The sequence below is a fragment of the Psammomys obesus genome, unplaced genomic scaffold (assembly GCF_907164565.1).
Source record: "Psammomys obesus unplaced genomic scaffold, mPsaObe1.curated_primary_1811, whole genome shotgun sequence".
Taxonomy (NCBI): Eukaryota; Metazoa; Chordata; class Mammalia; order Rodentia; family Muridae; genus Psammomys; species Psammomys obesus.
In genome coordinates, this window is record NW_026585685.1 from 6,670,175 (window position 1) to 6,685,302 (window position 15,128).

The window sequence follows — 15,128 nt, forward strand, 5'->3', positions numbered from 1 at the left end:
GAGGGGAAAAAAAAAAAAAAAAGAAAGAAGCCTGAAGTCCGGCTGCGCGGAAGAGCAGGCGGAAAAGCAAGCCGCAGAGGTAAGTCTCGCGAGAAGTAGAGCGTAGCCCTTGGAGAGGGGCGGAGGAGCCGAGGTGCACCACGTGGGGAGTTCCTCCAGCGCGAAATCAGGATCTTCCCTAGTTTGGATCTAGGCTGCGTTTGGAATCGTGGAGATGCGGAAGGAAACCCCACCCCCGCTCGTGGTCCCGACGGCCCGCGAGTGGAACCTGCCCCCTAATGCGCCGGCCTGCATGGAACGGCAGTTGGAGGCTGCACGGTACCGGTCTGGTGAGCTGAGATCCCCGGCCTGGAAGCCCCCTTACCCAGCCATGGGTGTCCTTTCCCGGTACCGACCTTCCCAAGGCCGCCAAGCGGCGTGTGTCCTGGCCCTGCCCCGGCCCTGCCCCTCAAACCTCATCTCAGATCCAGACTTCCCGGTTAGGGTTCTGTGCGGTTGCCATAGAAACGAGCGGGCGTTACATCTGACACTTTGTAATCTCCCTCTCCCCCACCGTAGATGGTTCCCTCCTGCTCGGGGCCTCCAGCCTGAGTGGTCGCTGTTGGGCCGGCTCTCTGTGGTTTTTCAAGGATCCGAATGCAGCCCCCAACGAAGGTTTCTGCTCTGCCGGCGTCCAGACCGAGGCTGGAATAGCCGACCTCACTTGGGTAGGGGACAAAGGTATCCTAGTGGCTTCTGATTCAGGTTAGTTACCCAATTCCCTGGAATTGAAGATTTGGATACAGGTTAGGATGGGGGAGGGGGAAGGTAGTTTTTTCTAAGGTTCTAAACTGCCAGGTGGCCAATGTCCAGTCAATTCACACAAAAAATAAAAGAGATTGTAATCTTCTTTTGGTCCCCGGCCAGGCTAGACCAAAGAGAATGTTGATTTGAGAGATGTTGCTGAAGACATTGGGTACTGTCTTCCAGTTTTCATTTATTTATTTAGAGGATGGGTCTCACCATATTGTTCTGGCTGTCCCAGAACTAAGTAGGCCAGGCTGGCCTTGAGCTTACAGAGGTCTTCCTTTTGCTTCTGCCCCCTCTGTGGTGGGATTAAAGGCATGTACAAACATGCCTGGTCCTATTTTCTTTTGCTGTTGTGTGTGTCCTGGGAATTAAACCCAGTCACCTTGCTAGGTAACTGCTCTACCACTGGACAGCCCTTAATTCCACTTTCTTTGAGTATCAGGTTGAGCAATGTAGACTTTGGCAGAAAAAATTTGGGAGGAGATGGAGGGTGACTCTTGGATAAGTTAGGGGTGAATATGATCAAACTAGATTGTATGCACATATGAAATTCTCAGATCAGAGCTGAGAAGTTGGTGGGAGCTGGGTGTAGGTGCTGCCTTAATTCTCAGTAGAAGCAGCCAGAGCTCTGTGAGTTGGAAGCTAACTTAGTCTACATGTTCATTTCTAGGCCAGGCAAAGTTACTTAGGGAGACCCGTCTTAAAAATGAAAATAAAAAGATTTATTTTGGTTCTGGAGAGATGACCTGGAAGTTACAAGTATTGACTTTTTCCAAGGACCCGCGTTGGATTCCTAGAACCCATATGACACTAATAACCATTTGCAACTAGTTTTAGGGGGATCTAGTGCCCTCTTTGTGACCTCCATGGACACTGTATGTTCTTGATGAGTAGACATACATCAAGGCAAAAGACCTATATGCTTAAAGATCTCGTACACACACACACACACACACACACACACACGCACACAGTCTGAAGTTGTTAGGTAGGACATTAGAGACTGAATCTCTGACAGTTGAGTTTGAACATTAAAATATTGCAAGACATTTATTCAAGCAGTCTAATTAACTATTTACTGCTGTTTGCATAACTGCATCACTGAACTGTGTTGTGTAAGGCTTTATCTTTGTCTCCCTGGGAACCACTTTTTCAGTATCTTATCTCTGGAAGCAAAATTGTTGATTTTATATCTGTTTACTATCTCTTTCTAGGTGTTTTCCTCACATAGTCATCTGGGCAGTTGTTAGGATAGCTGTAGGGTGATAGAAAACTGAATTGCCTGGAAATTAGCGAAGTCCTTTAATTATGGGGACTTTGCTTTTACAGGAACAACTTTGCGTTAGTAACAGTGTCTGCTTGAATCCTAGGCAGGAATTACTGCTTTGGTATAACCCAGGCTTGTGCTTCCCTTACCTACATTTCATGCCACTCTGTCCCCAACAGGTGCTGTTGAATTGTGGGAGCTAGATGAAAACGAGACACTTATTGTCAGCAAGTTCTGCAAGTATGAACATGATGACATTGTATCTACTGTCACTGTCCTGAGCTCTGGCACACAAGCTGTCAGTGGTAGCAAAGACTTCTGGTGGGTCCCTGTTTTCATTACTCCTATCTTTAGGCTTCCTGTGGATAGCTTTACTATCCTTTTATATTCATTAAGTAATGCTTTTGGCTGATTTGAAAGTCTAGTGAGGAGTGACATGCCTGTTTCCTGTGAGGTTTGGTAGTGCATTGTAAATAAGACAGCAGGAGTCTAGGAAACAGATGGGACATTTGGTCAAGCATGTTCTTGTTTGAGTACATTTTTTTATGTTGATGGTGCAAGTCAGCATTCCAATTTCTTTTTTTTCATTGTAGCATCAAAATTTGGGATCTGGCTCAGCAGATGTCACTGAATTCATACCGAGGTAAATATTCCTTTTTTGAGCAGTCCTGGCTATAGCTATCTTTTATTTTCTCCTTTAGGATATTTGAACTTTGTTTGGAATAATAATAGTAGCAAGTCTGTTCTCTTGACTGGCCTCTCCTTACTCCCAGACTGCAGTGAGCTTCCATTATCTACCACCTGTTCTTTTTTCCATCTGTTCTTGTTTCTGTTGATAGTTTCACAGCCTTTTGACTACATGGGTGTCTTAGTTATTGTTCTATTGCTATGAAACAGTATTATGATCAAGGTAACTTATAGGAAAAAGCACTTATTTGAGCGCTTACTTACAGTTTCAAAGGGTTAGTCCATGACTGTCATGGCGAGGAGCATGGGGGGCAGTAAGCAGACATGGTGCTGGAGCAGTAGCCGAGAGCTTACATTCTAGTTCACAAGCATGTGGCATGAAGCCTGGGCCTGGTGTGGGCTTTTGAAACCTCAAAGCCCATTCTCAGTGACACACCTCTCAATCCTTCCTAAATAGTCCACCAATTAGGAGCCAAACATTTTAAATATATGAGCCTGTGGGGGCCATTCTCATTCAAACCAGCAGTGGGCCAGCAGCCTCTATCCTCTTATTCTCAGAGTTCATCAGGTACTTTCTAGTCTCCATTTGGACAGTCCCTTACATTTCATTTACCATCAGGCTTTAGCGTTAGACAGTCACACTCATATCTTTACCTGTAATCCTTGACTCTTCGTTCTTCATTGGTTTCTTGTAGCCTACAGATCAAGATCCTTTTTTTCTTGTCAGCATTCAAGCCTCCTTATGGCAGTAAGCTGTGCACCATCTTAACCCACAGTAGAGCCTTCTGGTTTCAAAGGATAAGCTCTGAGACTTGTGTGTGTATGTGGGTATGCACATCTGTATGGAGGCCAAAGGTCAACTTTGGAGGTGTCTGCTTTGTTTTTTGAGACTGATTCTCACTAGAACGTGAAGCTCACAGATGAGGCTAGGCCGACCAGCCAGGGAGCCACATAAGGATTCATTTGTCTCTGCCTCTCCAGTGCTGGGATTATAAGCAAGTGCCACCATACATGGCTTTTGACATGGACTCTGGGTTCAAGTCAGTCTTCATGCTGGTGTGGAAAACACTTACTGGTTGGGCCCTTTCTTTTGCCCAAGAATTTTGAATTTAACTGTTGAATTTTCACCTCTCCTGTAAAATATCTTTTTGGGACATTTCATCACTCTAATATTCCTTCTGCTCTGCTTCATTAACAGAACTAGGAGTTGGCTTTATTTTGGTAGCAATTCTTTATGAATTTTGAATTCATGAAGATGGATTCTAGACTGACAATAGCAGAATGGAGGGCGATTTAGGCAGATCCATTTGGTTATGCTTGAAGGGCAGATTAAATGACCTCAGTGATTTCAGCCTCTAGCTAATTTGTAGTAATGACTCTTATTTATGTCTCTGCCTTTTTCATTGATTTCTCTATTTATGTATTTATTGCTCATAGGCCTCCCAAAAGAATTTAAAAGCTATACTTTTCTGTACATTTTAAAGTTGTTAACAAAAAAAAATGTGGGCGGGCAAGCAAGATGGCTAGATGGCTTGGTGGGTAAAGGTACTTGCTGCCAAGCCTGTAGACCTGTGTTTGTTCTTTGGAATACACTTAGTAGAACACAACTGACTGCTGCAAGCTTTCCTCTGACCTCCATGTATGTGCTATTGCACATGTACACACACATGCATTTAATATATGAATAGTTTTTTAAAAATTTAGGTGGTTGCCAAGAAGTTAATTTTTTTTTGCATATCATGTATTATATTTTCTAAACCTGTTTTTTTTTTTTTTTTTTTTAGAAGTCTAACCTATTTATAGAAACTGTTTACAAACAGCCAAATGACAAAAACCTTATGACTGCAACTGTCTTATTTTTTAGTTCTGTTAGAAACAGAGAGGCGAGCCATGGGGCCACCCTTGTATTTGTGGGGTGACTGAAACAGGTTCACTCTGTCCACTGAGTTCTTGCCAGGTGCCCCTTTGCTGTTTTGCTCTTGGTTTGAGAGAGCTTGGGTTTCCAGGCTGGCATGGGAAGACCTGGGCTGTAGGGAGGTGTGGGGTCTGCCTGGAAAGTGGGAGAAGGGTGATGGGAAAGCACATTTGAAAACTTGCTTGACTTAAAACAACACCAGAACTCACTACTTAGAGGTCTGTTAATACGGACATGGTTAGTAAGCCTCTTTCTTGATGACATCTATAATGCAAACGCCTTCTCTTTTACTAAGACTGTAATTGAGTGTTGTTGTCTTTATCAGTTCATTATTTCTGCTAGCCTTTTCAGGTTTTATAACTCATCAACATTTCCTTTATAATCTGTCATATTATTAAGTTACATGATGAAGCAAACCTGTTTCTCACATTCCCTTTTCTCTGCCATGTTTCTCCTTTACAGCTCATGCGGGACAGGTCACCTGTGTTGCTGCCTCTCCCCACAAAGAGTCTGTGTTTCTTTCATGCAGTGAGGTGAGATCCAGTGACTTCTTTTCAACCACAGCTAAAATTTAATAAGCCCAATTACTGACCAGTAGCTGTTGTTTTGGATTATGAGACCCTTTTTCTATTCCTCTTCCTAGGACAGTAGAATTTTGCTCTGGGATACCCGCTGCCCCAAGCCAGCGTCACAATTAGGTGAGTCTGAGATAAGTGGTGAGTAGAGAGTGGTAATGGGAACCTACTTGGAAGAGGCTTTTGTTAACCAGAGTCAGAGCAGAATTGCCAGATGCCCACCGACTGAGATACAACTGACACCATGTTCTATTTCATTCAGTCACTCACCATAGTGCAGCAAATACCAAGAGCTTCTGGGTGGGTGGTTTACTCTACATATAGCTGGACAAAAGGGATAGGGTTATTATGTGTATGCTTTATCCTTTAACTGTGTACCCACAGGAGATTGATGGATAGATAGGTGAAGACATGCATGACTGCTGTAGCAGCATTTAAGAAACCCAGTGAAAGTGTTCCCAGGACTTAGTGACTTCTTTTGAAAGACTGCTTTTGAGGTTGTGACTTTTGTTCCAAACCTCCCTTTCTCCCTTCCAGGCTGCAGTGACTCTGGCTACCTCCCTACCTCCCTGGCTTGGCATCCTCAACAGAGCGAAGTCTTTGTCTTTGGTAAGGCAGCATGACATATTGACTTGGGAATGGGGAGGATGATAAAGTGCTCTTGTCATCACACTTGGGCACCACACAAATTGTAGTTTTATTTAGCTCTGGAGAACATTTTTCCCTTGTGGATTTGATTCCTCATTGTTACAGCTCCTCTATTCTGGACATGGTTAGAAATCAGTGGGCTAGCTAGGTAGCAAGTGCTTGCTGTTAGGAATTATATTCTACTATATGACTGCGTATGGTAATAGCTTATAGTTAAAGTAATAACTTTATCTAGTAATTGTCACAGCCACACAGTGACTTACTGATTCAACATTGCAAAGGGAAACTGTTGCTCAGGGTGATAAACTTGTCGACATTTTGAGGAACTAGGATTCATTCAAATCCAGGTCTGGCTGACATCAAAGTTTTTTTTTTATTTTCCAAGACAGGGTCTATCTAGTCTATATAGTTTGAGCTGTCCTGGAAGCTTGATATATAGACCAGGCTGGTCTTGAACTCAGAGATCCTCCTGTTTCTGCCTTCCACATGCTAGGATTAAAATGCCCAGCCCAAAGCTGTGATATGCTCTGTTTCTTCTACAGGTGATGAGAATGGATCTGTGTCCCTTGTGGACACCAAGAATGTAAGCTGTACCCTGAGCTCAGCTGTGCATTCCCAGTGTGTCACTAGACTGGTATTCTCTCCACACAGGTACTGTTTATCACTAGGGACCTGGAAAGGATGGGTGGGGATATAGTGAAGGAATGGGAATGGAGTGATAGAGGGATGTATCTATTGGCAAGCATTAGCTGGTTACATTGATCCTTAGATGGGATGGTATTCAAGCTTGGTTTTTCTTTTTCTTTTTTTTCTTCATTTTTTTGTTTAATTCTTTATTAATTACTCTTTATTCACTTTATATCCCCTCTGTGGTTCCCTCCCTCCTCCTGTCCCAATCCCTCCCTTCTTTCACCCTCTGCATGCATGTCCTTCCCCAAGTCAAGCTTGGTTTTTCTAAACTAGTCGTTGTAGTCCTTATTAAGTTGGTATAGTCTGAAAAGAGCTGAAATGTGATCTCATTCCTGTTCAACACAGCCTGATTAATGTTGTAGGCTTCTGGCACAGGATGGTTGAGGAGCCTGTGATTCTGGCTAATTGCTAATGTAGAGAGGGACAAATTGGAGTGGATGGTTTCTGTGAGCCCTGGCTCTGTTACATTGTCTTATCTCTCCTTAGGATTGCAATGTCAGTAAGCCTTTAGCCCAGAGTGGGCTGCCTTCTTCCCTAACTCAGTTTTGGGGCTGGCTCAGTCAGATTTTGGTTATGGAATCCATAGGTTTTATCTTCTCTTCCCTTTGTGTCCTCTCCTAGTGTTCCCTTCCTGGTCTCTCTCAGTGAAGACTGCTCACTTGCTGTGTTGGATTCAAGCCTTTCTGAGGTGTAAGTTTGAAGTATTATCCTGTGGTCAGGAATCAGGGATCAAAGACGAGTGGGCAAGCAGGTCTGTTTTCTTTCAGAAACATGCATGCAGAACTCTTCCTTTATTATGTCTGGAGAAACGGCTCAGCAGTTAAGAACACTTTCTTTGTGTTCTCAGCATCCACATGAGTGTGCCCACGGATGTCTATAATGATGCCTCTAGCTTTTGTGGGCATCTGCACACACCCACATGGAGATACACACAATTTTTTAAAAAAGTAAATATAAGAAAATACTCCACCTTTGTCTGCAGTTATCTCCACCCCCCCCCCCAAAAAAAAAATTCTTGCTAATTGTGTCTGTGTGTCTGCAGAGACTGAGTGCTGGAGGCAGTCTGAGTCTAAGTCTAGCTATCATTCCAGCTTCACGCAGGGAAGTGGACCCTGTTGTAGAGTAAAAGGCACTGGGCGGAACACCTGCGTGTGCGTCCCTCTTTTCCATCATTTTCTGCTTGACTGAATATATCACTTCTTTGCTCTGTCTACCATTTTTCCACCTCAGAAAGTAGACTGGACCAGATAATTGAACATTCACTGTCCTGGTAATGAGGCTGTTCAGATGGTGAAATGTTTCAAAAAATATGTCCTGAGTATGTTGGATTTCCTTTCATATGTCTGCCTATGTTTTGTCTTGTCTCTTACCCCCTGCCCCCGTTTTTCTCCTTTTCTTCTAGGTTTAGAAGTCGAGCACACAGAGACTTTGTGAGAGATGCTACGTGGTCTCCACTCAATCACTCCCTTGTTACCACAGTTGGCTGGGACCATCAGGTCCTCCATCATATTGTGCCCCTGGAGCCTCTTGCAGCCCCTGGACCTGAGCTTGTTGTGGAGTAGAATGGATTTCAGAAAAAAAAAGCAAGCCCTCCACCTACAAGAGTCTACTTGCTTGCCCCTGCCTTCTGTTTATGAGAGCACCGGAGCCTTGTAGAGCATGTTTACTCCCTAGTCCCGTGCAGTAAATAGGCAGATGCTCAGCCTGAGGGAGGCTGCATCCCATAGTGACTCAAGGAAAGCCTTCCTTCGTAGACGGATGTATGTGTGAGAGCACCTGTGTATGAGTGTGTTGTGTAGCTTGGATGGGGAAATTACCCTTCAGCTCTCCCAAAGCAATGCTCTTTACCCTGAACAAAGTGACCAGAGGGTTTTGTGCTTCCCGTATCTGGGAATTGGCTGTGTTGTTTGGAATATGGATTGTGAGTATCCCTGGATTGATGGGAATACTTCACACTACTCAGAGATGGGGTAACTTATTTTTATATAGAATTTAATTCATTTTATTATTCAGTTATGGGAAATACTTACACAAAAGTCTAGCCCTGTGTACGGTAAGAAGACACACAGGACATACAGGATTTATATTTTATATAAATCCCTATTAAAACGAATCACTCATTTTCTGGTGAATAAATTTGGCTGTCATAGTGTAGTACTTGCTCACCCCTTTCCCTCCTCAGTGTCGTGTGTGAGAGAGATGAATGTTTTCCTGTCCTAGATTTCACAGAAAAGTTCTAGGAATGATGGAACACTTAGAGATGTTTTAGTGAGGCGTCTGTATCTTTTTTTTTTTTTTTATCTAAAGATGCCCTGAGGCCTGATTCCCCTTGGGCACCTTCCTCTGGAGTTACGAAGTTTGAATGCTGTATTCGTGGACTCTTAAGGTTTGAGATCAGCATCAGGGAAACTTGGAAATACTGAAAGGTGAAATAAAGACTCCGTCGTTAACATCCCCCTCTTTTTCTTTCTGCAAAGCCGTTATTTATTGCCTGCTTTGCTTAGGTGAGTCACCAGAATGACGGTCTTAACTGCCCACTAGCTTTATATTCTACCATTCCCAGAGTACTTACTTAGAATTTAAATGTTTATTTACATTTGGCATTGGTGGACCAGCCACTCTGAGTTTATGGATTAGTAGCTGAAGTTACTGAAGCTTTCCAACTTATTCTTGCTAGTCATGAGCCTCTTTTGTGATTATCCCTAAGAATTTGCAGTCATGGTCACCTGGGACCATGTGTGGAGGTAAGCTTGTTCTTAAGTTCCTGAGAAGGAATAAAGTAGGTGGAATCAGTTTCTGTTTCTCAGAGATAAAGCTTGTGCTTTGTGATCACTTAGGGAAGAAGGGCAGAAGTGCATTTACATGGCCTGCTTTTTGAGCTTAAGACGATTAATAAAGTATGTTAGAATGGCTGAAATGACACCAAAGAAAAACAAGTTTTTGAAGAACCATATTTTCATTAAGTGGGATGGATAGCTGGGTGTGGTGGCATGCATTTCCATTACTCAGGGAGGCAGAGGCAGACATCTCTTGAGTTCGAGGCCAGCCTAGTCTATAGTGAGTCCAGGACAGCCAAGGCTTCACAAAGAAACCCTGTTTTGAAGCCAAAAAAAAAGTGGATAGGCGCATTTGCTGCTCTTCTAGAGAACCAAACTTTGATTGCCAAGTTCACAATCACCTTAACTCCAGATCAGTTTGCCTCTGACCTCCATAGATACCGTTATTCCACATGGACATAAAAATTTTAAATGTTTTCCTTCAGGTACGTGTGCGTATTGGCAAAATTCACTCGTTATAGGTATACAACCTAGTCAAAGCCATGAGTAATGACAAACAATTTTGGATGATTGTACAGTCTATACAAGATGAAAGATCTCAAAATCAAGAAAAGATGACTAGTTACAGCAGGTCATTGTCTTGGGAATGGTTCTAGTACTGCAAGCCCCAGTGATGGAACAGTAGGATGTTTTGCTTCCTGAAAAGCATTTTGTTTTCTTCAGGTTGGTGTTAACTATTGTCTGAACAAGAGTGAATACATGTCCTTAGCCTTGCTATTCATACAAAAGCCCAATAGCCTCACCACGGTTGAACCGCTGACCTCTGGCCCAGCAAGGTCTGAAACTTGTTCCTAGAGTGTTGTGTGTTTTGGACAAACAACACTGAAGGTCTGTATAGTCTCAGAAAACATCAGATATTATTGATTCTCTAGGTATCACACTCTATAGAACAGATGGTTCTTGGTTCTTTAGTAAAGGGCTATATGGACATTTCTTGTGTCTCTTTGTCTCAGCTTCAAAAGTACACAGTCATGGTCAGTAGGTTGCTCAGTGGGTAAAAGTGCTTGATGTCAAGCATGATGACCTGAGTTCAATCCATGCAGTGAAAGGACAGTACTGACTGCAGTTTGCCCTCTGTGCATATATATGCACATAAGTAAAAATTTAAAATTGCCCAAACTCCAAATTGCTTTGGGTTTATATTTTATGGAGTATATAGTATGTAAGGAAGGTCACGATATTGAGGAAGAGGCCTTGTATTCTAAAATTGACCAACTAAATATGGTACCATAACATTGTTTCTAGACAGTAGAGTAAAGAGCCTTGGATTTTGAAAGGTAGTATGTTTGGACAGAATGCGTAATGTTTTTTGTGTTTTCATTGTTTGGCCTTGCTTTGAGTCCACAAATGTGAATAAAAATAAAACCACCTTTTATTTGTGTGTATTGTGAAGGCTTTAAAGCATCTTAATAGAGTCCATGTGTGGAAGAAGCTAAAGAGAATTTGTATCTCACCAGAGTTTGTAATGAGCTGCTTATTGCCAATATGAATAATAAGGGGAGGGGGTCAATAACCAGGAAATTACTTTTGTTTGGGAAAGGCTGAAAGAACTCCAGTCTCAATCTCAAGAACTTTCAACTGTAGTCTACGTAATACTGTTGGAAAGTAAACAAGGTAAGTAGACTACTGTTGAGCATCCAAACACATTTCCTCATGAGGCTTTTCCATGACTTGGAATTTGGACTTCTGTATGGGAGCCTGGGTGTTTTTAGTGTGTGGTCATAGGACAGGTACACCCAAAGAGGCTGAAGGAAAACAACTTCTGGAAGGGAGGAATAACTGTTAAGTTACACTGAACATAATGCATGATCTGACAGTCTTTGCTTATGCTTAATGTGGTCCTCCATGTACTGTGGAATACTTAAATGATATTCTGCTGTTCTGTGTGTAAGGAATGAACTGGCAAAATTCAGTAGCTCAGTAAATAGAGTTTAGTCCCTAAAATACAGTTCTGGTGGGAGCCAGCCAGAATCATTGTTTGAAAAGTCACTGAGCTTTGTCCCTGTGACAAGCATTTTGTTTTGGAGGCCTTGTGCTAAAAGCATTAAAGAGTTAGTTTCAACTGAAAAATTTCCACTCTGCTATAATTCTCACCTGGATTCTCAGTGATACAGTGAAGATTGTATTTGAGAATATGTTTAACATCTACAGGCAAAATTAGCTTCAGTTCTGCAGTCTACAATTTATCAGAACTCATTTGACAGTGGCCAGACTTAGAAACATTAAATTGTGTGCACTTGGTTACCTGAATGTCTATTTTCTCATTCCAAAGGCTGACTACTAAACTCTTGAATGTGTAGCTACAGAGGTAGCCGTGGGTCTTTCAGTAAAGAGCTCCCATGATCATCCTGGGCTATTAGGGCCTGTCTCTAAAATAAGAAACCTGAAACAATTAACTTTTAAAACCCGGTGTTATAAAAGTCTTGAGCAGTGACCTGCCCTCAAACATGTAAGAGTAAAAAACAACATGAATTGTGAAAACATTGCTTTATATGATAATGCACATTTTCTAATAAAACAAACATTTAATATGAAGATAAAAAGGTAAATTTTCATGATTAACAATCATAACTAATATTGTAAAACAGACTTCACTTTAAAGTTAAGGCCACTGGCTAGGAAGTGCTTATTCAGTTTTACTGTGAAATGTCAATATTTGAAATCTATCATTCACACAGCTGATTTAAACATGCTTCCACAACTCATCCATAGTGTCAAAGTTTTAGTCAAATGTTTTGATGAAACCAAAGCACTTTCTCATCTGTGTTCCTGCCTTCATCTCAAAATATGAAATATGGGAGGGGTCATGCAGCTTTGGAGAATTTTTCAGTTATTTAAGTAAGATAAATTAGTAAATATATTTTCCTATAAGAATAGGCTAAGCACTAAGAAATATTTTCTAAATATCAGTAGATGTATCACATAAGCATTGGCTTTTTTTTTTCCTCCAAGAACTGAAGGAATAAGATTGTGAACAACAAATGGACCCAGAACATTGATTTTTAATGTTATCCCCTTCCCCGTGTGACTGTTTATTAACCAGTAGGCATACAGAGTCAGGGTTGCCAGCTTTTTGTCATGGTCATCCCTGAATTAGAGGTCGTTTCTGGTGTCCATTGTTCTGTCTTGGCTTTCTCAGCACTGTATCCTCCTGAGCATGTGCAGAGCTCCGGTACAGATTGGCAGGCAAGCTACACTGACATTGCTCCTGGCAGGAGTGTCGTGGGCCAACTCAGTCATGCAGAAAGTCTTGAGAGTCAGGAGGAACAAACAATAAAGAAGGCTCAGAAATAAAAATCAACATTTTATATCAGGGTCTTAAAAGGGAACATTAGAGCCTCAGGCAATGAGTTAGAGGAAGCCTGACATGACTAAGGCCCCAGAAACCAACTGTAATGCCAATAGTTTATAGATGAGGTTGCAAAGTTGTAGATTCAATAACAAGAATTAGGGCACATGGATAGTGACTGGGAAGCAAAAGAAGCATGGCTCTTAGAGTGAGCAAACACCGGGGGCCATTAAATGAATGGTACAAGTTGTTTCCAAGCCTTGGGAGGCTTGCTGATCTGATTCAGATTAACAGTAGCCCAGGGAATGAAAGGTACATAAAGCATATAAATAGGACTCAGTGCTATCACCCCAGAGATGATAACAGTGCAGGAAGGAGCTCTCTGGTCTGCGCCCATCAATTGTTGCTTCTCCAAGGCACACATGCACACACCACACAACCTAAAACAAAACATTCTACATCATTTGTCTTTGTTCTTTGATTTATAAATAACTACTGGTTTGAAAGTTTAGAGTTTTTTGCTTATTTTATTTCACAAATGAATAACAGATTTGGCTGCTGGGCAAGATGATTTCTCCAAGTCCTCCTTTGTGCTGAGATCTGCTCGGCATCTATTAATGCATATGCAGCAGAATCTGCCTCTGAGAGGGAGGGGACCACACAGTCTGAGGCCATCTGGAACAGGGAAAGAAAACTGATGGATCACAGGAACATCTTGACTTACAGCATTAAAAAAAAGAAAAAAACCTTTGCATTGTTGCATTTTTTTAAAATTGGCTTCTGGGTCTATAATCATATTTATGTTCTTGAGGCCCATGGTTGGCTCATTTACTCTCCCAAATGTTTTCTGACTCTTACAAAGCTTTTTCAGGGTCCTTTTCCCTGTGACCTCCAGGCTCACTTCCCATGCAGGACGACCACTAGCTACTGCTCAAGAGTGCTGCCTCTTGTTGTTTTGATTTGCATTTCCTTGATGGCTAATGAGGTTGAGCATTTCTTTAAGTGTTTCTCTGCCATTCGATATTCCTCTATTGAGAATTCTCTGTTTAGCTCTGTTCTCCATTTTTTAATTGGATTACTTGATTTTTTTGCTGTTTAACTTCTTTAGTTCTTTATATATACTGGATATTAATCCTCTGTCAGATACAGGGTTGGTGAAGATCCTTTCCCAATCTGTAGGCTGTCGTTTTGTTCTGATGACAGTGTTCTTTGCTTTACAGAAGCTTTTCAGTTTCAGGAGGTCCCATTTATTGCTTGTTGCTCTTAGAGCCTGTGCTGTTGGTGTTCTGTTCAGGAAGTTGTCTCCTGTGCCAACGAGTTCAAGGGTATTCCTCACTTTTTCTTCTAAGTGGTTTAGTGTGTGTGGTTTTATGTTGAGATCTTTGATCCACTTGAACTTCAGTTTTGTGCAGGGTGATAAGTATGGATCTATTTTCATTTTTCTACATGTAGATATCCATTTAGACCAGCACCATTTGTTGAAGATGTTGTCTTTTTTCCATTGAATTATTTTGACATCTTTGTCAAAAATCAGGTGTCCATAAGTGTGTGGAGTTATGTCAGGGTCTTCTATTCGATTCCATTGATCCACCATTCTGTTTCTATGCCAGTACCATGCAGTTTTTAGTATTGTTGCTCTATAGTACAGCTTGAGATCAGGGATGGAGATACCTTCTGAAGATCTTTTACTGTAGAGAATTGTTTTAGCAATTTTGGGGTTCTTATTCCATATGAAGGTGAGAGTTTTTCTTTCAACGTCTGTAAAGAATTGTGTTGGTATTTTGATGGGAATTGCATTGAATCTGTAGATTGCTTTTGGTAAGATGACCTTACACCCGTCAGAATGGCTAAGATCAAAAACTCAAGAGACAACACATGCTGGAGAGGTTGTGGAGAAAAGGGAACCCTCTCCCACTGCTGGTGGGAATGTAAACTTGTACAACCACTCTGGAAAGCAATCTGGTGCTTTCTCAGACAACTAGGAATAGCGCTTCCTCAAGATCCAGCTATACCACTCCTAGGCATATACCCAAAAGAGTCTCAAGTACACAATAAGGACATTTGCTCAACCATGTTTGTAGCAGCCTTATTTGTAATAGCCAGAAGCTGGAAACGGCCCAGATGCCCCTCAGTGGAGGAATGGATGCACAAATTGGTATATATACACAATGGAATATTACTCAGCAATAAAAAACAAGGAAATAATGAAATTTCCAGGTAAATGGTCGGATCTGGAAAAGATCATCCTGAGTGAGCTATGCCAGAAGCAGAAAGATGCACATGGTATATACTTACTCATATAGACATATAATATAGGATAAACCTACTGAAATCTGTACACCTAAAGAAACTAATCAAGAGGGAGGACTCTTGCTAAAATGTTCAATTCCTATCCAGAAAGGTAAAGAGGCTGGACATCAGAAGAAGGAGA

The 15,128-nt window shown here is 41.8% G+C and overlaps 1 protein-coding gene across 1 annotated transcript; it reads left to right on the top strand.

Moving 5' to 3' along the window:
- The first annotated feature begins 10 nt into the window (after window positions 1-10).
- On the top strand, window positions 11-10,800 carry Wdr77 (WD repeat domain 77). Its single transcript, XM_055628979.1, has 11 exons — window positions 11-79; window positions 183-329; window positions 559-744; window positions 2,236-2,377; window positions 2,650-2,699; window positions 5,121-5,191; window positions 5,302-5,356; window positions 5,771-5,842; window positions 6,424-6,532; window positions 7,193-7,261; window positions 7,974-10,800. The coding sequence occupies exons 2-11, from the start codon at window positions 215-217 to the stop codon at window positions 8,131-8,133; spliced, it is 1,029 nt and encodes a 342-aa protein (XP_055484954.1). The 5' UTR covers window positions 11-79; window positions 183-214; the 3' UTR covers window positions 8,134-10,800.
- Window positions 10,801-15,128: the final 4,328 nt, after the last annotated feature.